Source organism: Chaetura pelagica, unplaced genomic scaffold, assembly GCF_000747805.2.
Source record: "Chaetura pelagica isolate M959 unplaced genomic scaffold, ChaPel_1.0 scaffold698, whole genome shotgun sequence".
Taxonomy (NCBI): domain Eukaryota; kingdom Metazoa; phylum Chordata; class Aves; order Apodiformes; family Apodidae; genus Chaetura; species Chaetura pelagica.
Window position 1 is genome coordinate 632,760 of NW_009954236.1, and position 10,145 is coordinate 642,904.

The window sequence follows — 10,145 nt, forward strand, 5'->3', positions numbered from 1 at the left end:
CCCCCCAGCGGCTCTCGTGGCGCGGGAGCACGCGCTAATTAGTCAGCGTGGTGTTAATTGGGGGCTGAGGAGCTCCCTGCCCTCGCACCCGGTTCCCATGCGCTCGGTGGGGGGGCTGGGAGTGGGGAAGGGGGGGTCCATCCGTCCCGTTTTCCCGGCACGGCCAACCCGGGAAGGGTCCCTTGGGATCTGCCAGGGTTGGACTCGACTGTGGAGCGTGGAAATAAAAACGTCTTTGTCCGTTTCTACGTCCCTGCTGCCCCAAATTCCTGCCTCCAGCCCTGAGAGGAACCTGCTTCTAAACCCCTTCTGAAAACTGGGAATGCAGGAGCTGGATCTCCACAAAATCCATTGGATATTTGCTCAGGGAATCAGTCACGGGGCTGATTTCAGCCCGATCCTGGCACAGGGAGCACCAAGAATAAAAACTGCTCAAGAAACTCAAGGTGGCTTGGAGGGATCTGGTCTCATGACTCTTCTTTTTCCTCCTCTCCTCCCCTTTTCCTACCCCTTTCCCTGTTTTCTCCCTCAGCTGGTGAACACCTTCTTCAGCTTCCTGAGGAGGAAAACTGATTTTTTCACTGGTGGAGAAGATGGAGTAGCAGAAAAGGTAAAAAAACCCAAAACAACAACCTAAATCCTCAAGCATTGATGTCTTCTCACTGTCATGCCAGCCAGGCCTGTGCCAAGAATTCCCTGCCTGGACATCTCAGAGCATGAGGGGAGACCTGGGGACCTGCAGCCCCTAATGCTGCTGGAATTAGTCACTGAAATGAGAGGCTTGATTGATGATAATGATGGAATTAATAGAATCATGGGATGGTTTTGGGTTGGACCTTAAAGATGGTCTAGATCCAACCCCCTGCATGGGCAGGGACACCTCCCACCAGCCCAGGCTGCTCCAAGCCCCATCCAACCTGCCCTTCAACACTGCCAGGGATGGGGCAGCCACAGCTTCCCTGGGCAACCTGGGCCAGGCTCTCACCACCCTCACACCCAACAATTTCCTCCTCATGTCCAACCTCAATCTCCCCTCTCCCACTTTTAATCCATGTCCTCTCCCTCCCTGCCTTTGTCCCAAGTCCCTCCCCAGCTTTCCTGGAGCCCCTTCAGGCACTGGAAGGTGCTCTAAGGTCTCCCTGGAGCCTTCTCTTCTCCAGGCTGAACACCCCAACTCCCTCATCCACTCAAACAAGGCACTAACAAGCTGCCCCTGCCTGAGGTGAAGCTCCTTCTGGTGCCACCAAGGTTTTTTTGGCCACTCTCTGGCCAAAGGCTTGTTTGGACAGCAAACCTGCCAGCCCTGCTGACTGAACGGTGACAGACACCAGGGGGTGATAACCCCGGGTTACCTTGTTTGCTCACCTCAGAAAAAGCACAAAGTCCACATCCCTCCACATGCTGCACCTTCCCCTTGGGGCTGTGGTGTCTCTCCAGCTGAGGGGGCCACTCTGGGGGTCTGGGTGGGCAGCCTGAACATCTCCTGGCCTTCAGTTGTTCCTCACCCAGCTGGAGAGCTGAAAAACTAAATGGTTTCCCAGTCAGGAAATGGGAACCAAGGTGTTTAAACAGGAGCTGAAGGTTTTCTGGCTTCTACTTACCAGTACAGCAGCTGGTCCCCTTCCTGGATCCTGGAATTCCACTGGCAAAGCAGGTGTTGATGTCTCAGGGCAGGTGTTCACTGCCACCACAGCAGATCTCTCAAGTGGCAAAGCTGGAGGCAGGGAGGGATGGGACAGGGGGGGTTCAGAGGAAACCTGGGTCAGTTTTCTTAGGACTAGAGAGAGACAATTCCCCAAATTTCTAGGGACTTACTTCTTCCAGGGAGTGAAACCCTGGGCAGCACTTCAGAGACAAGCACTGGCTGGGGCTTTTGGAGCTCCTGGCAACTTCTGGGGGCAATTCCAGAGCAAATCCCTGTCTGTCCCTGTCAGAAGTGTTGGTTTCCTTCAGTGGTGTCTGTTCAAATGCTTGATGGCCTGAAACAGGGCTCAGAGCAGAGGCTGGGACAGCTGAGGAGCCACAGGAGAAAGGGAGGAAGCTGCTTCCACACCCTGCTCACCCTGTGGCATCAGGAGATGGAAGGGGGTGGGAAAGGCACCTTTCTGGGCTGTAGAACAAGGGGAGTGTGGTGGTACCTGGAGAGAGGGGGTTGTGGGGTCTGGAAGGGAAGCTGGAAGAGACAGCTTGGATCCTGTGTCCTGGGAGACACCCTGCATGGATCCTGTGTCCTGGGAGACACTCTGCATTGATCCTGTGTCCTGGGAGACACCCAGCTTGGATCCTGTGTCCTGGGAGACACCAGGCTCACCTTGTGTCAATAAATCTTGAGAACAAAGCAGAAATACCTGATGGTTGGTCACAAAACACAAAGTGTGAACTCTTAGAGTTGCTCTGGAAAGGTCCATCCATACATTTCCCATAAACCAGCCCCCCAAATCCCCAGCTGGAACCCACTCCACTCCCAATTCCTTCCCTCAGGTCCTGTCTGCACAGTTTCTGGAGCAGACTCCAGGTCTCATACGTGCTGCCCTGCACAGTGTCCCTGTGTTATCACCCCGGGGCCGTGGCTCTGGCTCCCTGCCTGTGTACTCAGCTTCCCTTTGCAACAGAGACCTTGGGAATTTGCTTCCCAGAGTCCCAACACCATGAGGATTTGCAGGGAGGTTGGAAGATTTACTGTGTCCAGGTCTGGAGCCACCAACATAAGGACATGGAGCTCCTGGAGAGAGCCCAGAGGAGCCACAGAGATGATCCAAGGGCTGGAGCAGCTCTGCTCTGGGGACAGGCTGGGAGAGCTGGGGGGTTCAGCCTGGAGAAGAGAAGGCTCCAGGGAGACCTTAGAGCACCTTCCAGTGCCTGAAGGGGCTCCAGGAAAGGTGGGGAGGGACTTGGGACAAGGGCAGGGAAGGAGAGGACAAGGGGGGATGGATTAAAAGTGGGAGAGGGGAGATTGAGGTTGGACATGAGGAGGAAATTCTTGGGCGTGAGGGTGGTGAGAGCCTGGCCCAGGTTGCCCAGGGAAGCTGTGGCTGCCCCATCCCTGGCAGTGTTGAAGGGCAGGGTGGATGGGGCTTGGAGCAACCTGGGCTGGTGGGAGGTGTCCCTGCCCATGCAGGGGGTGGGACTGGATGGTCTTTCAGGTCCCTTCCAACCCAAACCATTTCATGATTCTATGATTCTAAGATTTATGTAGGAACATGCCCCCCAGTGTAAAAAAAATGAGCTTTTCAAACATTTCTCCTCTAAATCTTCACATTGAATCCCTTGGGAAAAGGTCAGAAGAAAGTAAAAGGCCTTGGATTCAGTTGCTCCCTTCTCCCAGCTGTCCTGGAGGGGTGGAACAGCTGCCAAACAGCTGGGTTGGGGGTTCCTCATCCTGCTGGAACTGCACAACCAATAGAGAACCTTTCTTTTCCTGTTACCTCCCTGGAAATAACACTCCCCGTGTAAGGATGAACTAGGAAGGGCCACACTGGAATATTTTAAGTTCTCCATCAATTTTCAATCAACAGGTGGAAAAGTCACCTCTGTCCAACCAAGACTGCTCCTCAGCAGTGACTGGGCTTGGTTTGGGTTTGAAATTGATTTGTTTTAACCCCTTTTGGTCCTTCCAGCTGATCACAGATACCTTCAACCATCACAACAAGCTGGCTCAGAAGGAGAGGAAGGAGAAGAAGGCTCGTCAGGAGGCAGAGAAGAGGGAAAAGGCTGAGAGAGCTGCCAAACTTGCCAAGGAAAAGCAGGAAGCAAATGAGCCCAGGATTAAGGAGCTCACAGATGAGGAAGCTGAGAGGCTGCAACTGGAAATCGAGCAGGTGAGGGTGGTTTCTGGTGCCTGCAGGACCATCTGCTGGTCTGGAGCAGTGAGGGGTTAAAGGGGCTCAGATGTCTCCCTGGGGGGTCACCAGGCTGGGGAGCTTCAAGATCCAGTTTCCAGAATGGTTGGATTTTCTGACTGTAGCAACAGCATTTCTGCTGGCAGCAACCCCCTGTGCTGCAGCCCTCACAGTGTGGGGACCCAGGGATCTTCCCCTTGGCAGCAGCTCTTCCCTGGAATCCTAAGGGCTGAAAATTCCTTGTCATTCTCCCAACTCCTGCTCTTTCTTTCATAGAAACATTTTATGGAATGATTTGGGTGGGAAGGGACCTTAAAGCTCATCCAGTCCCACCCCCTGCATGGGCAGGGACACCTCCCACCAGCCCAGGCTGCTCCAAGCCCCATCCAACCTGCCCTTCAACACTGCCAGGGATGGGGCAGCCACAGCTTCCCTGGGCAACCTGGGCCAGGCTCTCACCACCCTCACACCCAACAATTTCCTCCTCACGAGGCCACCTAGTGTCACCTCAGCCAGTAACACCAAGTGCCACCACCTCGCTGAGCAAGTTCCTTCTCTTTTTCAGCAGAAGAAGGAGGTAGAAGGACAAGTGAACAACATCCCAGGGAAACCCTCAGAGGATGGAGGGGAATCTCCAGATTCTAACAAACAGGTAATCTCATCTAGAGGCTTTATTTTAGGACAATCTCTTTTTGAACAACCATAAGAACTCCCTGGGAATGTGAAAGGGTTTCCAGGCTGGTTATCCTTGAGAAAACACAATTCCCAAAGGTTTTCATGTGGATTTTTAAAGCTTTTTTCCTTGTAATGATGATTTAACAGAAACATATTTTCATTTTAGGTCTAAATTGCTGTGCATGTCAAATACATGCAACTGAGATTCTTATTCAGAACTGATAATAATAATGATGATGACATAGAATAGTAATGACATAAAATAGTAATGACATAAAATAATGATATAAGTGAAAGAAAAATGGAAACTTGACAAGCTTCTTTCCTTACCCTTTGAATTGGTTCCTTAGGAAACAGATGATGAAGAGGAAGATGAGAAGGACAAAGGAAAACTTAGACCCAACTCTGGCAATGGAGCTGACCTTCCAAATTACAGATGGACACAGACTCTTTCAGAACTGGATGTACGTTTTGCCAGGATTTGAGGAATCTCTGCTGGGAATAAGAGCAGGGGTGGTAGGAGCAGTGGAGGTGATCCCTTGGATCTCAGTTCCCTGGGGGATGTTGTATTTAACAGTGGGATTCCAGGAGCTGGGAGAGAGTTTGGTAATTAGATATAGTTCATAGAGTTGCAGACTGGTTTGGGTTGGAAGGACCTTAAAGCCCATCCAGTCCCACCCCCTGCATGGGCAGGGACACCTCCCACCAGCCCAGGTTGCTCCAAGCCCCATCCAACCTGCCCTTCAACACTGCCAGGGAGGGGGCAGCCACAGCTTCCCTGGGCAACCTGGGCCAGGCTCTCACCACCCTCACACCCAACAATTTCCTCCTCATGTCCAACCTCAATCTCCCCTCAGCCAGTTTCAATCCATCCCCCCTTGTCCTCTCCCTCCCTGCCCTTGTCCCAAGTCCCTCCCCAGCTTTCCTGGAGCCCCTTCAGGCACTGGAAGGTGCTCCAAGGTCTCCCTGGAGCCTTCTCTTCTCCAGGGTGAAGAACCCCTGGTGAAACCAGAGCAGAAGGTGTTAAACCAGGAGCTCAGGAGAGTAAGGAGAGGTTCAGCTCCTCAGTTTTTCTCTTTCTTCTCTAGCTGGCCATCCCTTTCAAGGTGAACTTCAGGCTGAAGGGGAAGGACATGGTTGTGGACATCCAGAGACGGCGCCTCAAGGTTGGCCTGAAGGGCCACTCTCCTGTCATTGATGGGGAGCTTTTCAATGAAGTGAAGGTGGAGGAGAGTTCCTGGCTGATTGAGGATGGGAAAACAGTCACTGTGCACCTGGAGAAGGTAAAGGAATCAGGGAAGAGTCAGACTTGTCTGTCTCCTGCTGGAACCAGTGTCTGGCAAATCCTCTGGAAGCCCTCTGGGCTTTGGCAGCTGGGACAGAACCACTGTGCTTATCCTTGGGACATCATCCATGATGTTATCCAGGATAACCTGATGCTCCTCTGGGATATCCAATCCATTGCTCAGCAGTTCAGGAAATGCTGGAAGGAAATCAGTCATTTCCAAGCTGTTCCTTAATGGAATGATGCCACGTTTTGACAGGAGAATCCAGGGATAGACCTTGTTACTTGTGTCTCTCCTGGGCTTCTCCAGGTGATTTGTTTGTCATCCCATTTATGTCGTGCCAGTCCTGGCAGCTGATGCTCCCAGATTTCCCAGCTGTGGAATTTCAGGATCTAGAAGATGGTTAGGAATGCAAGTTGTGCTCTTGATCCATGCTCAGATTTTACTGATGTTTAGAAAAGTGTCCCAAGTTTGATTCCAGCAGCTCTTTCCTGGCCCTGAGACATAAAATTCCCAGGATAAGCCCAGGAAAGAAAGAAAAATCTATTTTGCTTCTTCATCCCCCCAGATCAACAAGATGGAATGGTGGAACAAACTGGTCTCCACAGACCCAGAAATCAACACCAAGAAAATTAATCCAGAGAACTCCAAGGTAAGGAGATCTCCCTGGAATGGAACCTTCCCTTAAATGTGCTCAATGTCTCTGTTCTACCAGTGTAAAACCAATACTGGGAGTACTGGTGGGTGTAGAGTCATGGGATGGTTTGGGTTGGAAGGAACTTAAGATCGTCTAGATCCAACCTGCATGGGCAGGGACACCTCCCACCAGCCCAGGCTGCTCCAAGCCCCATCCAACCTGCCCTTCAACACTGCCAGGGATGGGGCAGCCACAGCTTCTCTGGGCAACCTGGGCCAGGGTCCTGACTTTGATCCAAGCCCTTCCTTTCAGTTGTCAGACCTGGACAGTGAGACCCGGAGCATGGTGGAGAAGATGATGTATGATCAACGGCAGAAATCCATGGGCCTGCCTACCTCTGATGAACAGAAGAAGCAAGACATCTTGAAAAAGTGTGTAACCTCCTTAATTTGTGGGTATTTGCTCTCCTGAGCCCCTCCCCTCTTCTTCTTGGATGGGAATATGTGACCAGAAACAGATTGGCCTTCAGTCATGGGATGCTTTGGGTTGGAAGGGACCCTAAAGGTCATCCAGTCCCACCCCCTGCATGGGCAGGGACACCTCCCACCAGCCCAGGTTGCTCCAAGCCCCATCCAACCTGCCCTTCAACACTGCCAGGGATGGGGCAGCCACAGCTTCCCTGGGCAACCTGGGCCAGGCTCTCACCACCCTCACAGGGAAGAATTCCCTCCTCATGTCCAACCTCAATCTCCCTCTCCCACTTTTAATCCATCCCCCCTTGTCCTCTCCCTCCCTGCCCTTGTCCCAAGCCCCTCCCCAGCTTTCCTGGAGCCTCTTCAGGCCCTGGAAGGTGCTCCAAGGTCTCCACGTCCTGTATTCACACCTAGAGAGTTACTGGCCAAGCACCAGCCTGTGGGGGTGCATAGTGGGGACTGGGGAGAACAACCTACCTCTGGAATTGTCTTAATCTGTTGGTTTCAAGTCCAAAAAGCACGTTTGGGACTGGAGGTCCCATCTCTGCTGAACTTTAACACGGTCTTGATTGTCCTCTAATCTCCTGGTAGCGCCGGTCGCCGTCCCTCCCTCCACACCTGCCCCAGGCAGCAGCTCCCAGCAGATTGTGCCTTTATGCCTTTATTGCCCTGTTTGGTAGGAGAGCACCTGGGCAGGGAAATGACTCAGGAGCTTCCAAGGCCGTTTGGGGAGGTGTGGAGGCAATTCTGTGTCACACAGCTTCTGCAGCTGGGGGTTATCTTGGGTTTGGAAGGATTGAGTCTGGCAGGGCTGGGTCCTTCTCTTCCTTGGCTTATCTGGAGCAGCAGGAGCTTCAGTCTGGTCAGATCTGGTGAAGGGTTCAACTGTTGAGAGACCACAGTTCCTTGGTTCCATTGAATTAGGAGAATGAGGGATAGTCCTTCCCTCCTGCAAAGGCCTCCTTGGGAAGGTCACTCATTCATAGAACCCCAGGCTGGTTTGGGTTGAAGAACCTTAAAGCTTATCCAGTTCCAAACCCCCTGCATGGGCAGGGACAGCTCCCACCAGCCCAGGTTGCTCCAAGCCCCATCCAACCTGCCCTTCAACACTGCCAGGGATGGGGCAGCCACAGCTTCCCTGGGCAACCTGGGCCAGGCTCTCACCACCCTCACACCCAACAATTTCCTCCTCATGTCCAACCTCAATCTCCCCTCTCCCACTTTTAATCCATCCCCCTTGTCCTCTCCTTCCCTGCTCTTGTCCCAAGTCCCTCCCCAGCTTTCCTGAAGCCCCTTCAGGTCCTGGATCAGATTGCACTTGAGGCTGAAACCAGTCTCACATCCTTCCTGAGTTCCCAGTGCCAGAGCACTGGAGAGATCCCCCCACATACCTAGGAACACTGAAGGTCACGGGTTTGAGTTCAGATTAATCTGCCCTCAGGATCTCCCCTCTGCCCCAGTGTCACTGCTACGTGTCTGCCCCAGAGGTAACAGTTACAGGGTGTGTGGCTGGTAATTAACAGCTCCCATGTGGCTGGGCTGCCTGGCCTTGATGGCTGGGAGGGTTCTTGATACCCCTGACCTGAGGAAAAAGTGGTTGTGGTGTGTAGAGTGTGTCCTCAGATGATCTTTGTTGCAGAGGCTCTGGGGAGGGAGCCAACTTCTCATGGCATCACAGGATGGCAGGGACCTCATGGATCATCTGGTCCAACATTTCTAAGTGCTAACACAGTTTCACTGGGGTGGCCCAGCACCCTGAGCAGCTGAGTTTTAAACCTGGGAACCACTGCTTCCCATGGGAGATTATTCCAATGTCTGGTCTCTTTTTCTGGAGTCCCATGGGATTCTCTCCAGGAGTAACTTGCACCCATTGCCCCCTGTCTTTTCCATGGGACTCCTTGTAAAAACACCCTGATGGTGGAGAAAGTGGGAATTCCTTCTCCCCCATCCCCAAAGCTGAGCTGTTTGGTGGCTCCTGCTGACTCACACCCACCTTCATGTCCTTGTTTTCCCCACAGGTTCATGGAGCAGCATCCAGAAATGGACTTTTCAAAGGCTAAATTCAACTGAGCCCTCCCTTCTCCTCCCCTCTCCCAGCCAGCCCACAGGATGGGGCAGGATTCCTGGTGCTGGATATGTTGGGATCCCTTCCCTTGGGCCAGGAAACACTTCCAGCATCCCCACCTGAGCTTGCTGCAGGAGCAGCTTCATGGAGTCATCTTCAGTTGTCCTGTGTGGAGCAGAGCGCAAGGCCATGGATTCAGCCTGGATCAGGAACCACCTGCAACACTTCCCAAAGGGCAGTTGGGAGGGAAGGAGGAGTTAGCACAGGGTGTTGGGGCTCCAGGAGCCAGGCTGGAGGGGCCTTGGGACATCCCTGATGGATCCCTTTCCTTCATCTCCTGGCTCTTCAGAGCTCCTCATCCACTCTTTGCTGTTTGGCAGGAGATACTCCTGAGTTTTTCACTCCCTTCCCCTTGGCTTTCCTGGGAAAACAAGGGCCAGTTTATGTCCTAAAAAAAATTCTCCTTTGGCCTCTTTGGGAAAACATCAGTCTTAAAATAAACCCACCCAAACCAAACCTGCTGCTGCAGTGGAGAGAGACCCTGCTCCTCCTTCCTGCTGCTTCCATTCAGGAACAGACTGAACCCTCAAGGGGAACCTCCAAACCTGCATGGAGAGGTTACCCTGGAGAGCCTGGGCAAGGGAGAAGATGAGGGATGGGTTTTGTTTTTTTTTTTTGGGTGGGGAGTGGATGTTGTTGCTGGGAGTGTGTCCTTCCTGCTTCTTTCCCAAGGTCCTCTCTCCCTGTTGGTTCCTGGTGGCTCCACCTCTGCATGGCCCCCCCGTGTGTGAAACCTGCAGTTCAACATAAAGGCAAAAGAGGCACCAGCCCAGCTGGAAGGTGTGGTTTCTCCTGCAGGAATGAGCCAAACTGGGTTGGGAGCTGGGAGGGGGCAGCACCTGCAAAGAAGGGTGATGGGGAAGTTGGGGTGAGGCTACCTGGGGATCATGGTCCCACCTGGAGAACTGTGTCCAGGTCTGGAGTCCCCAACATCAGGACATGGAGCTCCTGGAGAGAGGCCAGAGGAGCCACAGAGATGATGGGAGGGCTGGAGCAGCTCTGCTCTGGAGACAGGCTGGGAGAGCTGGGGTGTTCAGCCTGGAGAAGAGAAGGCTCCAGGGAGACCTTAGAGCACCTTCCAGTGCCTGAAGGGGCTCCAGGAAAGCTGGG

General features: G+C 53.0%; 1 protein-coding gene across 1 annotated transcript in view; it reads left to right on the forward strand.

The window, feature by feature from the left end:
* Nucleotides 1-9,165, forward strand: part of NUDC (nudC nuclear distribution protein) — an 11,461-nt gene extending 2,296 nt beyond the window's left edge. Inside the window, exons 3-10 of the mRNA XM_010003698.1 lie at nt 528-610; nt 3,618-3,818; nt 4,408-4,491; nt 4,865-4,978; nt 5,603-5,797; nt 6,369-6,452; nt 6,750-6,868; nt 8,929-9,165. Of these exons, the coding sequence (XP_010002000.1) occupies nt 528-610; nt 3,618-3,818; nt 4,408-4,491; nt 4,865-4,978; nt 5,603-5,797; nt 6,369-6,452; nt 6,750-6,868; nt 8,929-8,980 (932 nt within the window). The 3' untranslated portion in view covers nt 8,981-9,165. The remainder of the gene's footprint in view (nt 1-527; nt 611-3,617; nt 3,819-4,407; nt 4,492-4,864; nt 4,979-5,602; nt 5,798-6,368; nt 6,453-6,749; nt 6,869-8,928) is intronic.
* The last annotated feature ends 980 nt before the right edge of the window (nt 9,166-10,145 follow it).